At 40.2% G+C, this 23,252-nt stretch overlaps 1 protein-coding gene across 4 annotated transcripts in view; it reads right to left on the bottom strand.

Annotated features, from left to right (window-relative positions):
• dve (SATB1_N and homeodomain domain-containing protein dve) overlaps positions 1 to 23,252 on the bottom strand; it is a 36,920-nt gene that overhangs the window by 5,026 nt on the left and 8,642 nt on the right. For all 4 annotated transcript variants that reach the window (XM_018031076.2, XM_018031074.2, XM_018031075.2 and 1 more), the window contains one exon: positions 168 to 310. In XM_018031076.2, the coding sequence (XP_017886565.1) occupies positions 168 to 310 (143 nt within the window). The remainder of the gene's footprint in view (positions 1 to 167; positions 311 to 23,252) is intronic.

Below are 23,252 nucleotides of genomic sequence, written 5' to 3'. Positions count from 1 at the left end.
AACGAATGGCAATGTTCTTTCAAATTTTTGATGATGAAAAATTTCGTAAAAACATAAGAACTTTAAAAGAATTAACTAATTTTGATTGAAACATTTAAAATTCTGCATTTCATATTAAATTGATTCGTTATAGAAATATGTTTGATCTCGATATACACAATGCTTACTTGAAAAGGCATGGCCACGGGGATAATAACATAGGAGTCTGTTTCTACTTGGGGCCTTCGCCAGTTCTCTCGTGAGTTGCTTACATGAGTCTCTACGATGTTGTGAATCGTTTCAACTACACAGTGTACCGGAAGATTTTTTCCTGAAATCAAAATTGTACATTTCATGCATTTTGTTTCTTCCTATATTCTTGAAGTAATCATTTTCGTACTTCATACAATTATAATCTCAAGATATGTATAAGTGCAAAGAAACGATGAACAATCGAAAATTATAATATCAAGCTCGCAGGTTGTTGATAAATTTTCACGATTCAATAAGCAGACGTTGAACGTCTCATCGCGTCAGAAGCGTCTCGACAGAGAAGTTTTCGATCGTTAGACGAGAGAACGAGGCTACTTGAACAATCAAGCTAGTTCCGGCTTTAATCGTCCGACTGACAATAGGCGCGCGGTTTCGTATATCAGGATTTGAATTCGAGGGTCCAGATGATTCGTGAACCTGAAGATCGCTCAGAGAAGTCTAACTCCGGCGCTAAGCATATGCAGATCCACTCGTCTATCCCGAGACAATAAGAGCTGGGCGATGGCACAATAGCTGCGATCCTTGTGTAACCCTGACTTAAGTCCCGGAGTCTATCCCACTTCAGGTCATAATCCCAGACTTCTACGAAACCGAGGAAATGGAGAACGAGAGGAGGAAGTGAATGAAAGAACGAGAAGGAGGGAAACTTGGATTCACCCATTCTCGACGAGGAGCAAACGCAATACATACGCACTCAAACGAAAACCTCGTGAATCATTATTATACAATATAGTGCAATTGATTATGTTAACTATAATTAAAATTTTTACATAATTAGTTATTTCTAACCACCGTATGTCTGACATTAATGTTATATCCTAAGTTAAACAATTTACTAGCTAAATATACTATTTTAAATGAAAACAGTGTCTTAACTGTTTCTAGTATATAAGTCAGTTTTGTCTTAATGGTTGATTAACTTCGCACGTTAAATGGTAAACTGATGGAGTAAACGTTATCGACGCTGGACGTGATGTAAGGTGCTAAGTCTCTGCGGCAAGATGACCAACAAAAGGATTTACTGCCGGTGGCACGATATTAGGTATTAATGCCCTAAACTTCCATCTAATACGCTAGGTTGGCATAGGGTCCCTACCCCGGCACAGGTTGCATAAGACAGGTCCTGCCTAGGAGGACTGGAGGCTGACCAGTGGCCACCTTAATCCAGGGACGTATAGTTTTCATTAAGGTGCCCTGTCCTAGCGTCGTCGTCTGTACGGGGATCAGCTGGTTTAAGGTAGGCTTCTACCCCGCAGATTTGACCACGGAGCACCGTATTATGCGGTCTGTTTATTAGCGACCTCCCTTGATGCGCACAGATCCGCTATGTAATCTACCTCTGCTGCCTTAATATTTGTTTCACCAATTGTGAATATCTCCAGACACTTCCGTCTTATTTCTCCACATCTTTTCGTTTCAAACTATAAACGTATTTATATATGATAAATCGACTGCTAAATTTATTTTTCATCACTGCGTGAAGAAATAATAATGCTATAAACAAAGGAACCGATGGATAAGGAACACCCTTGAAGTTTCATTAATGTCTTGCGTATTTCTCTCATACGCTGGGGAAAAAATAATAAATAGAAGAAAGAAGTGTCAACCACTCATCCGTAAAATCTTTAATCTCTGCAACGGCAAAGACATTTCTCATTTCTGGTGCAGGCCCTATCGGGCTTCCGGTTATCTCCCCGTTTACGCCGTGAAGGAAGTACGACGGAAGTGTCAGGACGGTTCGTCTGTGACAGTCCTCGCCGCGAGATAAGATTCATCCCAAAAACAACCCTTGAAGAAGCCAACCAACTTTTCTCTTGATAGATTTCTTTCATTGGCGGTTCAGCTGATAACTTTCCATTCCCATCAAATATAGTTGATTTACATTGTACATTACATACACTGTAACTCACTTTAATAAGTAGTTTCATTCTTCCCAAAACGATAGAGGGATAGTTCAATTCCATTCGTAGAATTATTATGTTCGCAAAATATCGTCTTATTGTAATAAAATGTGCAACGTGGAAAACGTGTGGAAATCGTTTGCAATGGCTCATGCTGTTAGGTAACGTTTTAACGAAGTTCCAGTCGATAAATTAACGGACTCCCTGCACTCATTGCCAAGTCGGCGGTGCTGATACAAGATAAAAAGTTGGAACATATTTTTCGACACCCCTTGATCACCCCCATTCCACGCTACTGTGATAATGGGTTCTTTAGGTGCGCATTGAGTTGCCAAGGGAATGAGACCAAAAATCTTTACCGAATATTACTTTTTATATCTTCGACTCCCCTCCTGTGTTTTCTTAGGGGACGTTTAAATCGGCAAATATGATTTTAGATCATTGTCATGAGAGTGCAAGAAAAATTTTTATATTCGAATAATACGAATAACTTGAATAATAAAATTTGACATCCTTTTCTAAATATATTATTTATTGTTACGATAAATTCTTACACGAGTTATTTGTGATGTGATTGCAATTTTAAAAGATCTTTTTATGTTTATGTTTATGAAATTCAAAGTTCAATGGGGTACAAATAAATATTCATTATTCGTACTTATTTCTTAATTTTAAATAGCATTTTACTTGAAAAAGTGTCTTACAATAATGTAGACGTTCTTTCTCTTGGAAACAAAAAATCGCGCGGCATCTAATGTTGTATGTCCGGAAGAGCAACGCTATGCAGATGAGCGGTAGCACGACCAAGACTTCGATCCTAAGGTTTCCCCTTCGTCTTGGTGACTCGGTAATCCAAGAAGATTTTGCCTAATCTCACAAAATCGAATCAACTTCTGTTCCGAAGCCTCGACTAAAGAATAAGGAGGTAACAAAGAATTTTTGTCTAATAAAATAATTCATGCGCGTTTAATCATAAGTTCATAAATTCAAACACGACGACAGTTTTGCTATTTTCATATAAAGCAAGAATCGATTTCACGATATTCTCTGGTAATTTGATATTAATAGATTTCACTTTGTATGCCGCACAAAATTGTAATCCTATTTATATTGAAGGAGTTCATCAAAATATTTAAAGCATATTCATTCATTATTTAAACATCCATATACATTTATTGCATTATCGTATAAGTATTTGTCCACGAGTTCTACTATAAAATTAAGTTTTGATCGATGAGATTGTCGCGTAAAAGGAAGCGTTTCCGCACGTGGCGGTATTCGCGATCACTGGAAGCCCAGCTTCCGTTCCTGGAAACTTAGCCTAAGCGCGCACGACAGAAGGAAAGTGTGGGTGGTTTCGGTATCTGAAGCTGATCCGGCGGATGCCGGCCTTTACAGATAAGCGACCAACTCTTTCGAACACTTTATCTGTTACACCCGTCCTCTCCTTCCCTTCCACCCCCTTCCAGCATTTGAATTCGATATCCCGCGTCGTGTTTTCAGCATCCTGTATCCAAAACCATCCGACACGATTTAGTTCAGATATTAAATCTCCTATAGAACGTTTAATCATTTCTCACATTAACTACCGAATTTTATTCCGTACACATAAATGCATTTTTCGGTTTATAAAAAAATCAAGCTATTTAATAATGTTTCTGTGTCTGTTGCGAAGCCTTGATGATTAGCGATCGCTATAGAGCGGACGTTTATCCGAAGGATTTGTACAGTCAGCGGTAGAAAAAGTTTCGCCAGCCATGTTATTGTGCACGATTTGCGTGCAAGCACAGCCCGTGCCGGCGGTCTCGCGTGCGATTTAAGCTCTCCAGCGCCGCTAAGCTCGTGTTGGGGCACAAGCACCAGATAAGATGTAATGAGATAACCTCGCAGCTAGTGTAGCTTATAAGATCACCAGCCACGCGACGAAACCTTCTAAATCTACCTAAGAGTTAGCCGATTCTTAGAGACAGGAGATCGCATACCTATCCTAATAAACAACATATCTCAATAATATGGGCTAAATATAAGACAATGAAATGTGTAAAAATCATTCTTTTTTACATGTACCTTGCATAATTGGTTAAAGAAGATTAAAAAGAAATTTATAACTTTTTATAAACATAAAGTCGGTGAGATCCTCTAAAAATCCTTTGTACCATAAGAAGGCTAAAGCATATATAATTAATTTTGTTTGTAATGGTATAATACGATGTTTCCTTAATTCTTTATTTAAATTCATTAGAACTCGTGCAAATACAAATCCTTTTGTGTTTCGCCGTACACGCTTAACCTCGATCCGAAACTCAGGAACAAACGCGCACTGTCTGATAGTCGGCGATCATTCTCTCTACCTATGCGTTGCCGTTGAATGAAAGCAAGGGTGAAAACTTGCCCTAAGACGCTTAGAGAGTAAGCTCTTATACAAGACGGAGAATAAGAGAAGGGCGCCGCTGGCTCATACACCGTTTCCCTGTATCCATCTGTACCCACACACCTACGCACGCGGATACGCATATTCAGGCGTCAGCAAAGAGTTTGTTTTCCAACATCTGCACAGCTTCGTACGATTTGGCGACGATGCGCGCCGCGGTAACCGAACGGTTTGTGTGCACGCGCTATGCCCAAAAGATTAAAATTACTTTGGTAAACTGCGACGAGCGAAGGAAAAGGACGGGACGAGAGTTCGTAAGACAGCGGAAGGAGGGACGTGGGTGGGAGGCGCGGGATCCGTCCCGAAGAGGGAGAACGTCTCGTAAATTTCTCTACTAAGGAGCTTAATTTGGATTTTCGGTAACGAGTTATTGTAAGCGGCAACTCGTTGGGGGATGATTTAAGTGGCACCAAGGACAGGTTCCGGTCGTCTATTATCGGTAGAGAAGTACGCCGCGGCGCGCGGGTGGACCGATTATTTCGTTGGATTCTGACGAGCGATATCAAGGAACTTCCTTATCGGTGTAACCAGCCTGTCACTTTCGAAAGTCTTCAAGGAAGACAGCCACAAGCTCGAGGTATTCGCCGATATTTGCTTAATTCTTGCCCGAGATATCAGGGTGAAAGCTGGCGAATGGATTTTTCCTTCGTTGTGTAACAGTGTTCAATAGCTCCTCGGGAATTGTATTTTAAACGATTTATTTAAATTCATTAGAACTCGTGCAAATACAAATCCTTTTGTGTTTCGCCGTACACGCTTAACCTCGATCCGAAACTCAGGAACAAACGCGCACTGTCTGATAGTCGGCGATCATTCTCTCTACCTATGCGTTGCCGTTGAATGAAAGCAAGGGTGAAAACTTGCCCTAAGACGCTTAGAGAGTAAGCTCTTATACAAGACGGAGAATAAGAGAAGGGCGCCGCTGGCTCATACACCGTTTCCCTGTATCCATCTGTACCCACACACCTACGCACGCGGATACGCATATTCAGGCGTCAGCAAAGAGTTTGTTTTCCAACATCTGCACAGCTTCGTACGATTTGGCGACGATGCGCGCCGCGGTAACCGAACGGTTTGTGTGCACGCGCTATGCCCAAAAGATTAAAATTACTTTGGTAAACTGCGACGAGCGAAGGAAAAGGACGGGACGAGAGTTCGTAAGACAGCGGAAGGAGGGACGTGGGTGGGAGGCGCGGGATCCGTCCCGAAGAGGGAGAACGTCTCGTAAATTTCTCTACTAAGGAGCTTAATTTGGATTTTCGGTAACGAGTTATTGTAAGCGGCAACTCGTTGGGGGATGATTTAAGTGGCACCAAGGACAGGTTCCGGTCGTCTATTATCGGTAGAGAAGTACGCCGCGGCGCGCGGGTGGACCGATTATTTCGTTGGATTCTGACGAGCGATATCAAGGAACTTCCTTATCGGTGTAACCAGCCTGTCACTTTCGAAAGTCTTCAAGGAAGACAGCCACAAGCTCGAGGTATTCGCCGATATTTGCTTAATTCTTGCCCGAGATATCAGGGTGAAAGCTGGCGAATGGATTTTTCCTTCGTTGTGTAACAGTGTTCAATAGCTCCTCGGGAATTGTATTTTAAACGAGATAAGCCATTGTGCTTGTATGCTGTATATTATTTATTTATTTCTTATTAATGTACGGGTTTGTAAAAAACATTAGTATACAGTAACAAAAGTGAAAATTAACTACAAAATGAAAAATAATGACTGAGATTAATATAATACTATTATAAGTAATATTGTAGATAATCAAAAACAATTCGTTTAGAGATAAGTGTAATGATGCAATTGGTGTTCAACTCAGATCCGGCTTAGAATGGGCAAAATTGGCATGAATGATTATCCGATTTATCGCATTGTAATATCCGTAGTGTTGCTATTATAATGAATCAATCCAATATTAAGCAGCATAAACGAAGTCGAGTGTCGAAGTAGATTACTGTCGTGCAATTTTACCGAAGCCAAGATGTTTCCAGTTTCTTGGAACGACCTCAGAACTGCGAGTGGCAGATTAATAAGGATTGTTTAAAAATCGGAAGAGGATCGCTAAACGGCAATGAAATGATCCAGCCCTGCGGCTGACAACCTGATTTAGAAACGGGATGGAGTTCTCCGCGAAATCCTCAGAAGGAAGAGAGCTGATCCTTCCGGCGACCGGAGAGTCCTGCAGAATGACGTAGTAATCCCACGGGAGAACCTCGGCCTTAGCTTTAGCTTAAGCCATAAGGGTTTGCATACACGCGCAGAGAGACCGGCACAAATCAGGATACATACACAGGGTGAACGTGCACGTATATACGTACACAGGCGGGGTTGCACGCGTCCTTAAAACACGGATATACGCGCATCACGAATGCTCCTAATCCAGGGAGGGTTTCAAGCAAAACCTGAACCCCCTTCGGCTGAGAAACACTCCGAATTTAGCTATTCCACTTGCTCGGACGATCTGAAATATTTAGGAAGATCGATGAGAGCTCGCCGCGTGTTGTAAAGTAAGATCAAAGACGATCGGATATGCAAAGGAAAGTGCAAGATTCCTTCCTGGAAAAATGTTTCAATGAGAGGAATAACGGATATCTATGAAATTCCGTAGAATCTGTCAATTTAATTTTGCAAGTGATGTTGCCATCTATTGCTTCATTCCTCGTAGCTTCTCATTTTTATCTAATATTTGTAATTTATATTGTTCATTTATGTACAAAAAAACAAGACCATTCTGTAGGTTGCGTTAAGAAGAGTTAATTGAAATACAATAGACCCGCCGGCTGTTTTAAACAGTGAAGGCATTTTAGGCGACATTGTGCTAAGGCACGTAATCTTCGGGGGTTTCTCGGGAACTGACGCTGGTCGAAGCAAGCTAAGGTAAGGTAAAGAGAGTGGAGGGGTCGAAGAAGACAGGAGCCACGAGCATCGAATCGGTGATGGAAGGGTGACGGTTAGGGAAGGGTGAAAGGGGAGGGTTAAAGGGCTCCTTAGCGGAGATCTTAGGCAAATCCAGCGTGAAATCGCATCAGAACATCCCCTTGCCAAAACCACCACTTACTCGTACCATACCTAGCTCGGTATCGGTGGTATCCGACCTACAAAAACTCTTATTGCCATCTTTCTTTCGATCATACCGAAGAAACCGCGCCTGAACGACATAACTGCTGCCCAAGAATATACATATAACATAAATCAGACTTCGATTATATTGAATTTTTTACATTAAACATAGACCAATTTCAGATATAATGTACTAATCTGTATAAATTCGATGAAATATGATAGAAATTCGGACAGCATGACTTTGGACATAAATTCTCGTTATCTGATCGAATAACCAGCAGCGAACGAGATCATAAAGTTTCACCTCTGCTTTTAATTGTCACGGCACAGCCACGGCAGATGGATGTGACTTTTGATGAGCTGACGGGCACAAGGCAACAATTACTCAAAGCTTCAGCGCACTATCTTTATTTCGCTCTCGTTCTCGCCTTCCTGTCACGGGACCTTTCTCGCGAGCTCCGGTTCTCTTAATCAAACCGCGAAGAGAAAAGACATTAAAAGCTGCGGAGAGACTCGTATCTCGCCTCGAAATAAAGTTACTCTAGCCGACCAGGGTAGATAAGACTTCCCCTCGTCGTTGCTCTCTTTCTTCCTTACACTTTTATGGGATCGCTGTCTAAACGCACTCTATTATTACAATACATTCAGCCGCGGCTCACCGAGTCGCGTGTGATTTCTTCTTCCACAGAAGATTATGTCGGATTCTATGAAACTGTTCCCATCGTCAGATAAAAACCTCAACGGAGGTTTTACTGTAGTACCTATTCCTAAGCGTGTCGTATAAGAAGGTATTACACGCATTCTTTTCAGGAGCCTGTAAATTATTTTGGATAACAGGCCAGCAGCGACGGATATTTTAATTCGTCGATTAACCGAGAATGTAAGCGCAACACTCAGTGGAAAGCTATTTCTATTCACAGTCGGATAAAAGGAAAATTCATAAACCAAATGAGCAGAAAACATATAACATCGTATTTACGAAGAAGACTAAACGTGAACAGGAAGACTCTGTTCCACGAACTTAGCCTTAACGTTAGTCCATTTGGGATAATAAGGGAAGAAAATATTAATTCTCAGATTAGCGTCTTTTTAATTATCCTTAAAAAAGTCATAGCGCTTCTTTGTACATTCATAATAGGAGCTTTAATGCTCTTATAAATATAGGCACGAGGACTCGGGCTCATTTCTTAACTGTATGAATTTTTACTAGGACACGTTAATTAATTTTTCTAGACGTAAACGGCTAGCATTTTCGCTATACAATTTTTTCAAGCGTATTATTTAAATATAAATAGTTTTTCTAACTTCGAGTATACGAGAGCGAATAGAATTTCATCAGCTGTCCCGTACGGTTGCCGAGAAGAGAATGTCTGATTACGCTTCGAATTTTCTAAGCTGACGCTTCTAACGTAACGCGAAAGGGAATCGCGCGTAACAGATCCCATCGGCATCTGTTCCTCTTTACTCTTTTCTCTCTTTTTTTTTTTCAAACGAAGGGATTTCCGTTCTCCCAGGCGACAAACAGAATACGAGACAACATATTCACGTTGCGCAAAGATGCGAAGAAGACGGAATACGGCTCGTCACCTTTGAACAGGGGCAGGGCAATCCTATTTCTTTCTTATGCAAAATCTTAGTGCGCGTAGCCGTGTTAAGGGATTAAAAGTCCGCTCTGCAGGGTCAGCCGAAGGCTTAGAACGCCTAACAAGATTAGCTTAAGACGCCGAGTCCGCATACCCCGAGGATTACACATTATGTATTCACCTGGATGTATTCACGCAGAGATCTAGTTCGAGTTCCTGTTCGCGTCGAAGACGATGCTCGCGAAAGCGCGGCTTACCGGTAGGTACGTCGATGACCGCCGCGATTCGATCCGTTCCAACGATTTCCCCGGACACGAGCATATATGTATGAATCGTAAGCACGCGTAGGCGACGAGCTTTTCGCGAGATCTCCTTTCAGTCGATGTAATCCAATGATTACCCGTGTCCAGGAAAAACTCCTATTGTTATATGAATGTTTTAAATACACATTACGTACAAACTTCGTTTCTCTGTATTTATCTTTATGTATTCAACATGCGTAAAATAAAAATAATTTACGTTGTTTTATTTATCTCCATCATAAATGATTTTTTCATAAAATATTAAAATGAGCTTCCTTAAAAGACTTCAACATACGAAGGTAACTGCGGTTAACTTAAAAGATACTCGGGAATAATCAATTTTGAAACAATGATTACCGAGAGGCATCGATGATATCACCTGCGGGTCTGGAAAGAGGAGAAAGATAAATCGAAAACAGGACGCAGAGGCGTGGATTTTCGCCAACGACGTGGTGTGGCGAACGCACACAAACTAATATGCACGCGGTACGCACACATCCGGGGAAACGTAGCCTGAGACGCGGTGGGAAGAGAAAGAGCGAAGATGAGGGGGATCAGTGTATACCTACACGGTTCGCGGTACACACGGGAGTTAATGCCACTCACACATCGTTCCCACCTTCGGGGATTATCCTACGGGGATATTTTTGATCGTGCAATAATCCCTAATACGATTTACACAGCTCGTGCTCGCAGGGACGCACACATTACTCGCTGACGTCCCATAACCATTCGCTACACCGCACCTGACTGTCGTTGGATACAGCGACGCCGACGCCGACGCCGACGCCTCACGTTCCACAAGAATTTTAATTAACCGATCCCCGTGATCGAATAAATCGTCCTTCTATTCGATACAGTTCACTCTAAGCGTGATAAAAGTCTTAGGTCGGAGCCTTTACGCATTTAGACATTTAAATATTATAATAAAATAATAAAATGTGCAAAGTATACGAAATAGTATAATTTGTATTTTATATTTTTTGTGATAAATGCAATGGGTAAATAATGAGTATAATTTTCTGATGAAACGATAGTTACGATACATACATACTTAATGTCAATTTATAGAGATACATGAGTTGCTGCAGTTTAGGAAGAGATATAGTTAATTATAGATGCATGATACGTAATGTGTCGAGTAAACTACTTGAATTATCGAACAAGGGAGATTAGTAATGCGAAGACCTCGACACTTCATTCAAACGTATCAAGTTCAGTCGGCTTCAATCATTAAAAGCCTTGTAATTATTTATAAAACCTAAAACTACTCGGATACGATATATTCTTATATATTTCTTATGATTTTTTAGAGAGAATAAATATTTCCCTCCATTATACGCCTTATGTATGTCCCGTAGATTTCAATTGTTCAAATGGATATTTTTCATATTGTCCATAATTTCGTTTTCTAAATATTGGCAGTTTGCTTATCAAACATCGAAAAATCGTCACAGAGAACGCTTTTGAGAGTCGTGGCCACTTCGTCGCGATAGAGATTACAGATCGGTGGAACAACTGGAGAGAGTCGAGCAGCAAAAGATTAAAACATAGCGACTAATCGTTCGTTACGGTGGTAAAGCGAAGGAGCCAAGTGGCACTCAACGGTTGTTAGCCGGTTGGATAAAGATAAGTGTCGACCCTTCTTCTTCTTCTTCTCCGCCCGATTGTGATTCTCCGTCATCTTGCTTTCTCCCATCCTCTCTTAGTGGAAGATTAAGCTGGAACCCGTGGCCGGTGACCCATGAAGATAACCGGCCGTATATTCCTAAAACCGTCGATCGGTCGTCATGCACAACTCGTAAGCCGCGACTTTTTTTATCTACCCCCTTTTCATTGCATTCGTTGCATCGTTAGCTTTCGGATTTCCTATCCGCCGTTCATTGCACTTTCTACTACTCGCACGCTCGCTTACGCCGCGTCGCAAGGTATCGCGTTCCAGATAACGCTGTTCACCGACCAATGAAGAACGAGACGCGTCGCGTCGTCGCGGGCATAGATGAAGATCGAGGCTTATGGATGCTGTGTACCTGCTCTGCAATACACCACGTCTATATCAACTAACTTAAAACGCCTCTTCATATCTATTATTAAGAGGTAACAGTTGAATTACATTCTTTGCTCAAGGAATTAATTGTCTTGTGTGCAACAACACCGACGAAAATAAGCTATCGTGACGTAAACTAAACGTAATATGACAAACATCGAGACAGATTAGGTGAAAGTGTGAAATTCCACTTGGAATATCTGTGACCTCGTTTCTAGAATTGTGATAAATTTCGATTGTTATCGGCAACAACTTCTGCGACGAAAACGCGTCACCATTTCGAGATCAAGATCCAGTTATGACTGTGCCAAAGTTAAGTTATCTATTCGCCTTATGTATGTCCCGTAGATTTCAATTGTTCAAATGGATATTTTTCATATTGTCCATAATTTCGTTTTCTAAATATTGGCAGTTTGCTTATCAAACATCGAAAAATCGTCACAGAGAACGCTTTTGAGAGTCGTGGCCACTTCGTCGCGATAGAGATTACAGATCGGTGGAACAACTGGAGAGAGTCGAGCAGCAAAAGATTAAAACATAGCGACTAATCGTTCGTTACGGTGGTAAAGCGAAGGAGCCAAGTGGCACTCAACGGTTGTTAGCCGGTTGGATAAAGATAAGTGTCGACCCTTCTTCTTCTTCTTCTCCGCCCGATTGTGATTCTCCGTCATCTTGCTTTCTCCCATCCTCTCTTAGTGGAAGATTAAGCTGGAACCCGTGGCCGGTGACCCATGAAGATAACCGGCCGTATATTCCTAAAACCGTCGATCGGTCGTCATGCACAACTCGTAAGCCGCGACTTTTTTTATCTACCCCCTTTTCATTGCATTCGTTGCATCGTTAGCTTTCGGATTTCCTATCCGCCGTTCATTGCACTTTCTACTACTCGCACGCTCGCTTACGCCGCGTCGCAAGGTATCGCGTTCCAGATAACGCTGTTCACCGACCAATGAAGAACGAGACGCGTCGCGTCGTCGCGGGCATAGATGAAGATCGAGGCTTATGGATGCTGTGTACCTGCTCTGCAATACACCACGTCTATATCAACTAACTTAAAACGCCTCTTCATATCTATTATTAAGAGGTAACAGTTGAATTACATTCTTTGCTCAAGGAATTAATTGTCTTGTGTGCAACAACACCGACGAAAATAAGCTATCGTGACGTAAACTAAACGTAATATGACAAACATCGAGACAGATTAGGTGAAAGTGTGAAATTCCACTTGGAATATCTGTGACCTCGTTTCTAGAATTGTGATAAATTTCGATTGTTATCGGCAACAACTTCTGCGACGAAAACGCGTCACCATTTCGAGATCAAGATCCAGTTATGACTGTGCCAAAGTTAAGTTATCTATTCGAGAAGTTGAATAAACGCTACCTAAAACGATTGCGACATAAAAGGCTTATGAAACGTTTACGTAAATCCCTACATCGCACCGTTTGCGATCATTTTAACACAGCTGTATTCTTTCACAGCAATGATGTTTGCATTTATAATATCCCATGTGCTATTCTCAAATGTATTTCGAAATTCACGACTTTAATTTCCGTTCTTGAAACACCGTTTATCCCTGCATCGAATGATAAATAAAATTGTAGATATATTTCAAGCTACTTGTTACATGTTCAATGTATAATAATATTTCCATGATAAATTGTATATCCATCTTTTTGCCTCGGACTCGTTGATGATTATTTTGTAACACATGCATACGATGCACGCGCGACACACAAACACACACACATACACACACATTGTCTTGTACATACAGCATCACGGACGGAAGTGCGCTTTTAATCCTCGAGCTAAAAATCAATAGCGTTGCCCCTCGATGGCTAAAACCTCCCCCGGGATAAGCTCGCGCTGGGACCGTAGTTAAATAAATCCTGGATCAAAGGATAAGTCCTGCCTCCGCTCTCTTTTTTCATACACACACTTTTTCCTCCCCGTTCCCCACCGGCCACCTCGTACGTCCCTCTGCCGGTCCCTTCTTCTCTCCCTTCACCTATTCCGCGCTCGTGGATTATTTCCAAGATCGTAAATTATGAATCTTAACCAGGTCGACCCAGGGAAATTATTTCCTTTCTCCCTGCTTCCACCCTTTTCTCATCGACCGTGCTACAACTCGGCTAAGCAGGAAGATCGAGATTTGTGGCGATCCCTATTCTACGGAATTAAGATCGTGTTCCGACATTTTTTTTGCATTGGCCTCTTTCGCTGTCCTTCTTCCCTTCACCTTTCTTCTTCTCTTACTTTCTTTGCTTCTATTCTCTTGTTGAGGCGCGCGCGCACACATACGCGCGCACGTGCATGTTGCACATACCTACGTACCTAGAACCATACATATGTACGAGTATACGTGCACCTCATTTCCACGGGTACGTGTAGTGCGAGCTTTAATCTCAGATTATTTCGACCTGCTTCGAGGATCAAGGATTAATTCGAGGACGAGTTGACTTATTTGCGAGCAATGGCTTACGAACGTATTATTCTTTCAAGGCAGACAATGCGATCCACCTTGCAAAGATTTTGCAAATCTTTTGAACGTATTTTTAAGCTTCCGGCCGTATTTTAAAAATTTCGACATCCCTCGTTTCTCCGGATGCACTCATTAACTCCGATTAAACGGTATATCATTAAAATAGCGTATTATAAAATAATGAAATGTATTAAACATAATGTATTCTGGGTAATAAGCATCTTCTTAAAGCAGAACGAACGTTCAACATAAATTCTATGTATCCCCACAAATTAAATATTTAAAATTATCAAATAAATGAATCTATAGAAGCATTTCAGTGCTTGTGAAGAGATCCTGTTCGATTAAGGAAATAATCTCTTTGTATAATATGAAGAATTTGTTAATATTCATGACAAAAGGCAATATTCCACTGCGTTCAGCGTAGAACATTATACAATTTTGCTTGATTCGACGAAAAATTGAAAGGGATTTACGTCTACCAGTAAAAAGGATACGTGAAACGGAAAGGTTGGTCGCAGGCTTTTAAGGATAAACGAATCCTTAGGTCAGCAGGAATGTATAAAAGAAACTGAAAGCTACGGTGGTGCGTTGCTTAGGTAGTGGGTAGTATCCTGTTTCAGTTAAAATCAAAGCGTTTTCTGTATCAGGATTCTATATTATAAACAGAGAATAATACCTGCGCCGTGCAGCAAGGTACCGCGCGGAATCGTTGCAGGATCATGTTGGTCCTAGACTTAAATAGAGTATAAGGGGTTTTAATATCAGGAGATCATGAGAACGACAGGACTCGCTCGCGATACCTTAAAGTTTAAGGTCCTTCAAGGTCCAAAAGATGAAAATTCTTCAATAGCTAGCATTTTTGACGTAGCGTCAGTCTTATTTAAAATCCATCATCGACAATGTTTATTGTAATTCTTTATAGTATAGAAAATATTTATTTATATGTGTTTGTATTTTTTATTGTGTTTAGAATCATGCATGCATGAAACATTACGCAGTGTTATACATGTATGAATTAGCTACTGTACATCGCGATGCATAATTATATGAAATATTAAGAATTGATTGTACAATGCTTTGGTTATGAATCTATAGATTATTATTAGTGAATGAAGCTCTTATTAAAACTCGTTGTCCCATGGAAATGTAGGTAAGGCTACTGTGTGACCTCTCTATCCCAGGAGAGCAGGAACGATGGAGAGAATTGATAAGGAACCATCAGATTGTTGAAGGATCCTAAGGATCTCAAAAAAGTATCGAATTCTTTATGAAATGAATAACAGAGTTATTAATTAAATAAAACCACTTTTAAATCTGTAAAATTGTTTCATAAATAAGGAGACGCATTTTTAAATATAGTACATAATAAAATTGACAAAAAACTTATTTATTGCCACGTGAGATACTCGTACAAGAATTTAATTAATTAATGATTTTAAGAAGTATTCTCTCTTAAATTGCATAGTTTGTTCATGGATGATCTTTAAAATGATTAGTCGTCAATTTGTTTAACGGGACAGAAATATATTATAAATACATTTAATCTTTAAATGGTTTATAATTCGCGTATTTTCAATGAATCTTTATAAAACGAATTAAAACTGTCATGACATACGCCTGTTGAACGAATTATGAAATTGGGTCAAATAGAATTCGACGATTATCCCAGTGCAAATTTATAATAATTTCACTCACTTTGATTGATTCAGTATTCCTTTTGTTGTTCTCATCGATACTGAATTATTCCACAAATGTTTCATATATATTTATATTTTCGATGGTTATTGAACGAACGTCTTATTCTGTATTTTATACGGAGAATACGTTTTTACATAATAAAAACTAAGCAAGCAGATCTAGATCCAACAACAGAATACATTGTAATCCGGATTCTTGAAGGACAGTACGATGTACCATTTCCTAACTGTAAATGCAGGATTGTAATACGTATCCCATTTTCAGAAGAATATATTCTTCAATATTATTTAAGATCATATTAAAATGGAATTACTATGTATCGATGTATAGTAATCGACAGAAAAATTTACATAACGGACCCGGCTGTCTTTCTGTTAATCCTGTATTAAATAATCCTTAAGATTGTGCAATCTTGCTGTTTTGTTTGCCGAAGACGCTTCAAGGATTAGTTAGTCTAAGACTTAAATGATAGGATTATATAATCCAGCAGATTATTTAGAGCAGGATTAGGCATAAGATAGACGTAGGGTAATTAATTTAACATCAATGTACACCGTTGTACATCTCCTCCATAAACAACGACCAATAAAACACTGTCATTTATGTAACTGTATCTCTCTACAAGCCATCCGTTAATGAATACTCATGAAAAAATCAATTGTTTTGATTAATGACGATCGGTTATTTTTGAATTAAATTGCAACGTCTTTCGCTTCACAGAAGTCCAGCATTATTTAATTGATTATATTCGTAAATCTTTATACCCTTTTATAACCCCTTAACGATCTCTTAAAACGAATTCAGACAATTGACATGCAATCGAAACGTTAGCAAATCAATTAGTTACGGATCCGAGAAAAGTTCCTCAAGGATCATCTCTCTTCATTAAGTACATTTAGACATGAGCTTATATTCTGTAGAAAACGAATTGGAGCATTTAAAAAGAAATTGTTTGTGGATATGAGAGGAATATGAAACAATGAAAATATTATTGAGGAAGGACTTAGGTGAGTGGGAATCATACGATACGTGAAGCTCCTGCGTAAGGACGAAGCATCCTGCGATGCTGTTTCCCTGATCGTCGGGGTCCTACAAAAGCCCTTATTTGGGTCATGAAACGTCTCTAGAATCCAAGACGTGTGGACCGGTTTACCTATTCCGGTCTTCTACTGCCCCATTCGCAAAAATAAGGCGGCAGGTGTCAAACAAAGGATCTCATTTACATATTTTTCGACTAAAAAGGATATACCCCCGATTTCTGACCCGCCAATGAACACCGGCTTAAGGCGTCTACAGGGTAGGATACTTCTTACCGAACAATGTGCTCCTAATACAAGGGATGTCTAGTAGGCCTACAAATTATTAGGGATGAATCGATAGTTTCACATTCTAATACTTCAGTGAACCACACAAGCAAATAAGTATTATATACTATCACAAATATAAAATTTATATAATATAATGAAAAGTAATTATAAAATTTATTTATCAGATCCTNGCCAATTATACTTGAAAAAGAAATTGAAATTCGCTTTACTGTATTTATTTAATGAACGATTCAACAGAGATAATCGAAATAACAATTCAATAATAGTCAGTCAGTACAAACAAGGTAAGGAAAGGTAAAAAAGGGTAGGAAATGACCCTTGAGCAACAGGATCGCAGAATAGGGATCGTAAGATCGCGCATGTCCACATTCCAGACTGGAAAGTCTAAAAATCCTTCAGGATCAGGCCTTCATATCCTGGGACGTTGCCAAGAGCGGAATGTCCACCTTTCCCTTTCCTGATATCCTAGTGCCTTTCCTCGCTCTTTATCCCAATTCTCATGTTAAAGATGAGCCGAAGATGGAATCCAGGGGTAGACAGGATCGTCCTAATTGTAAGGAAATCGCACCACCTTCGGGAGGTGTAAAGGCTTACACTTTCATCGTTTCTCTCTTTCTCGGTGTCCGACGCAACAGGCTAACAACAAGAACTGTGCGATGCGATGGTACGAACCGAGAAGAACCTCTGTAATCCTTGCTCGCGTCTTGCTATCCTGACACGAGAAATCTGCCGCAATAATCTGACCAGGAGCTTCAGAACTTTTACTACCACCTATTTATTGTACGTGAATATTTGTCAGCTATTAATTGAAATCGACTTTACGGTCGGCGATAATGAAATGTACCTGAGAGCATTTTAAAATTAGTACTTTATCTTATTATTCACTTTATCTAATTTTATTGTCGTCAGAGAAAAATTTTACGAAATAATTTCATAAAAATTCTCTCTGACGTTCGTTGAAATCTGCGACGAACATTAAGAGATTTATCATAAAATTCTGAATGCATGGATTATGGATATAATTTCCCGGAAGTATTTATCGAATCGCATCATCGAATTTACTTATAAATTTCTCAAGGCAGAACTTGAATTAATCTTAACATTTCTTGCAAATAACGCTGAGAGCATGAGATCGCAAAATGGTGTTTAGTAGACAGGAACAAACAGCATAAAATTTTCGAATCTATCAAAGCTAAAAACGTGACATTTATTGCAATGTATTTAAGAGTGTGTACGCGCGTACATACATATATCGAGGTTATACGATCTAAGGATTTATCGTCATAGTACGACTGCGAGGTTTTAGACTCTCTAATCCCGAGATTCGTTTCAGGGACAAAATGGCTAGATTATACAAACCCCGGATCATTTAATCCAGGATTAAGATTATGGTCGGAGGAGTGGTGGACCTTTGCGAATGCGTTCTCGCATTTTTCTTCGCCCACGAGAGAGATAAAATCCATATGGGACTCCATGAGTTAATGCAGAGTGGAAGATTGTTCCACCGCGAGAGAAATAAGCTTTTATAAATATTCGAGCTTTAAACCGAAAAAACCACGAACCATAATCTATCTTCTTTTCTAAAAAGGATGGAGTTTAGGTACGTAATAAATATGATATTTATATATTCATGTGCGTATTATTTTAGCTCTTTCACGAATTGTATTTCTTAATATTAAACATCCTTTACTCGTGCGATCCATTTTCCATATTCTTAAACAGAAATCTATTGAATCGAGTTTTTTTAATGAGGAAATGTTATCGATTATTAATTATTCAATGAATCAATAATTTTACTTCATATTAATTCGCGTTATTTGCTACCATATCTCAATGAAAGTCAGATATATAAGCAATGCGTATTTTATACCCATTTCATCCTATGCAACCGATTCAGGCATTCACCCAAAACTCGAATCGTTCCTTAAGCATCAAACAAACGAAATCCCTCAAAACATTTCTGTAATCGTCGGCCCTACGATGAGCAGTCTCTGGATCTGTCTCACGTATCTTTCACGCCGTCCAATATTTCCATACAAACCATTACATATACGGAGCGCGCCACTGTTCGTATCCGCGTCGCGCATACTCGCGCCTCGACCCCAGCCGCCAGCTCACAAAGAGGATATCTTTCGAATCGTTCGTAGAATTCCCGTCGTATCAGGACGGGATGTAAAGCTTCCTGGGGGATGAGCCGCTTAGCCTCTAAACCTTGTGTGCTCTGCCACAGTCCTCCGTGCCTTCCCCGCGCGTCGCCACCCTTGATCCACCCCCGCCAACGTTCTCCCGGTGTGCGCGCCACCCTTTTGTACGGACCATCATCCCGCGCCCGTGATAGGTGGTGCGGCCCGTACGTGTGCACGCATACGGGCAGCCGGACCCGGAGAGCGTATATACGGGTCCTACACGGGGATTATCCAGGTTCTGTATTCGTGAGGATTATCTTTGGCCGTTACATCGATGTGTCCCAGCCTGTACGCGGCGGCTTTGTATGCGTGCAGCCAAATCCTTTGGCGGCACAGCCTGGTTCTCTCTCCGAGAGTCCTGATCCCGATTCTCTCTCGCTCTCTATCCATCTTTCCACGCCGATGTGTGCGTCCGTCCTACCCGCTGCAGGTGCACGCATAAGTAGAACTGTGCCCGTGTGTACACGCGTATGCACGCGTACATACACGCGCGGGACCACGTATATTTCAGTCACTCGGTTTGACCGGGGCTCCATTCGCGTCCCTTGCGAGCGTGCACGAGCAACTCGCTCGCCGCGAGAATATAGGTTCCCGGTGGGCATGTGCGCGTCCGTAGACCGGCTACATGTGTACACGTATATATGTATACGGTCGAACCTGGGATTAATCCAGGATTATTGGTCGAGTGTGCGCCGCCCGCCGCCCAAATCCGAAATCCAACGCACACAACTCAGCTAATCCTAAACCCCCGTGCCCGTGCCGTCCTCCTCGCGTGTCTCGCGCTCACACTACCGGTGTTCCACTCTTGGCACATCCTGTGTGCTCCACGACAGTCGAGGCATTATCTACTGGGTGTACGTGGAAGTATACGACGATACGTTTCGGGTGTTTCGACGTGGCCCGCTTTGAATTTCGAACTTCTGTTTTATTCGATTCCACGTCCCAACGATGGGCTCAGCCGCGATTCTGCGTCCACCCTAGGAATACGTTCGACAAGTCTGCACTTTCAAATAATTTTATACAAAATTCATTGAATTCTACAGAATGATGAGAGAGACGGAATTGTGTTTTAACCACGTTCCTGTTTAACTTCTTCATATGAACGATATTAAAAATCTTAATGAATGTTTTTATATTTATTTCGATTATTTTGTCGCAGTATTGATTTTTTTATGAACACCCGCCACTGTAATCTACATTCGAAATGTTACGTTTAATATTTTACATTAAGAGTACCAAAATTTATGTAAAAAAAAAATAAACAAATATAATCCGAACAACGTTGTTAAAGCGATATCGATTTTGTCTTTAGCTTCCCCCGTGGTCGTGGTAGAAGTTGCATAGCTTACATTCTGCAGTATAAACTTTGTTCTCTATTTAGTAAAAACAGCAATATCTTGTCCCAGAACTGTGCTTATTTAAAAAAAATATAATTCTTTTTCTGTATTTAGTACATGTTAAACTTACTCGAAAAGAACGTATAGATAATAACAGAGTTGTAAAAAAAGAGGGATATAATCATTTAATAGATTGAAACGTGCTGTGAAACATCGAGTTGAATGGACCGACGAATAAATTCAAAACCACTGAACGACAAACAATAGCCGAGAGGATCAGAAGTTCGGTTTCCAGTCCCGTGGTGATCTAAATGGAGTCGGAGAAAGGGTTAAACGTCGTAACGAGTTCAATCGTATGCTGCAAGACGGCGCAGTACATGTTCGCGGATCGCCTAGCCACATAGCCAGGGATTCAAATTTAATCCGGATTAGTTTGTAAGGGTCACAATATCCTCCCCTCTTGATACCCAACCCTTACGCATACACGAGGAACCGGGCGTACAGGTAAAACCGAAGCACATGGACACGCAAACTCTATTATCCCGAGCCCGCAGTTGTCGTGCTCCGAAACCAATGAAGAAGATTCCTAACAGAGAAATCTTTCAGTTCAACATCATCCTTTATTAGAAACATTTTTAGTAGTGACCTCAGACAGTGTTCAATGTCTATCTATCTCGACATGATTGATCCTGATGAGTACAATTCTTATGCAATTTGTAATAATACTTTCATTTATTGAAGAACTATTTGCCCTTCTTTAAATTTCTCCACTTAGTTGTCTGTTCCATTTATTTAAATGAAAGCTAGGATTTAATTTTGTCGGATATCCGGATAATCCGGATTATCCATATCCTTATCATGAATTCATTAGTGATGACCAAGATGCACTTTTGTTTCTAAACGTAATAAAAAGCTGCTTTAAATATCCGGATATTATGCAGATAACTATGTATCCGAACCATGTATATGTATACATAAATTCAGATAATCCGGCTGGGTGTATGGATAGTCGTAGTCCTAATCTGAGTATACAATTATAAAATTAATTCATAGCTTATAAAACGAGAGAGACGTTTCTTAGAACGTTGAAAAATATATCTGCCGATGGAATTCCCATGATCGTGACTCGGGGTAAGAAACTGGTGATCGTCGAAATACAGGGAGCAGAAAAGTACATATTTGCCCTCCGAATTTCGGATGGCGAGGGGAGAAACTGGAGGCACGCACTTCTTAAATCTACGGATTCCAAGGATCCTCTTTAAATCTCCAGCGTCAAAACTAATCCTCGGTTTTCGGGTCGCGCGCCTTCCTTTTCCGCCTTTTTCCATCTCGACTTTCCCTGCCGTTTACGACGGTGTATATTTTTTTTTTTCCAAGATCTTACAAAATTCCTGGAAATTTACAGAGGGAATTGCTTGCATTTGAAAATGAAAACGACACTCAAAGTCAGGTGCTGAAGTCAATTTACAAACAGAAAAATAAGTTCTATAGATTTAAATATAATAAATATCTGATGTGTCAAAAAAATTAAAATAACAATAATAATTAATTAAAAATAAAATAAAAAAACGTAAAAGAAAATGAATCCTCATCGATAATTTTTATCTATATGGTCATTGCTAATTCTGATGAACAATTCTTGACTTCAAGAACACGTATGAGTTTTAATTTGATATGAGAAAGCCATACAGTAGGAGTAGCATAATGTACGGGACGGGAGTGATCGATACGTCTCGAAGTCAAGCGCGGAGTCTGCTTTTCGTTCGCCACGGCGGCAAACGGACGCGTGCAAATTGTTTCCACCGCATTATCGAGGATCAAGGAAATTCCGCCGATAGTCTATCTCGTTTACGAGCTTTAACGACCCCTCCGAGCGACCTCCGTCGTCTACGCACACGAGTCCCTCCCGTCATTCGCGTTGGAAACTAGCTCCGCGTCCGAGTACATATCTTTAACTTGTATACCGCGACTACATTAACGGTTTCTCCCTGTTCCTCGAACAGCATTGTCAGATTACTTTCATTGTTCGGACAGACATGAAATTAATTAACTGATTAAAGAAACCGTTACGCACATATACTATATGTAAAGAGAAGTAATTAATACAAGTGAACTTAAGAATATCAGAATGCAAAGATTAAAATATATTCGATAAGCTCAGTATCGATTTTTTTTTAAATGAACTTTGATAGATTTTAAAGTGAACGAGTAAATACGCTTTAATCATTGTTAGAATTTACTACTACGTTCCTATGTCGTGCTTATTGTTGGACAATTTCTTAGCACCATCGGCGCTGATAATCTCGATCAAGGTTCAGAGGTACAGACACGTTAAAAGTTGTTTTCACACGATCCGCAGCCGTAAAGGTGACTTAATTCGCTCGGCATCAAAGATTTACGGCCGAGGGGACAACACGTGAACCATCCAGCAAGATTTGGGGTAATGGGGTGTACACTGTTGTTCAGAAAACTGCTGCTTAAAGGAAAGAAGCGAACGAAGTGGAGCAGAAAAGAAAAATTGCTAGTTATGCTTGAGTAAAGAATAAGTGATTTGTAAAAATTAGATTGACGATTTTAATAGATTTTAGTATTGTAATAAAATATTATTGTCCTACTTTGTATTACATATTTATAAT

This window comes from Ceratina calcarata, unplaced genomic scaffold (assembly GCF_001652005.2).
Source record: "Ceratina calcarata isolate Rehan_Ccalc_2016 unplaced genomic scaffold, ASM165200v1 scaffold546.2, whole genome shotgun sequence".
NCBI classification, from domain to species: Eukaryota; Metazoa; Arthropoda; class Insecta; order Hymenoptera; family Apidae; genus Ceratina; species Ceratina calcarata.
The sequence above is the reverse complement of the archived record's forward strand: the minus strand, read 5'-3'. Positions and strand labels throughout refer to the sequence as shown.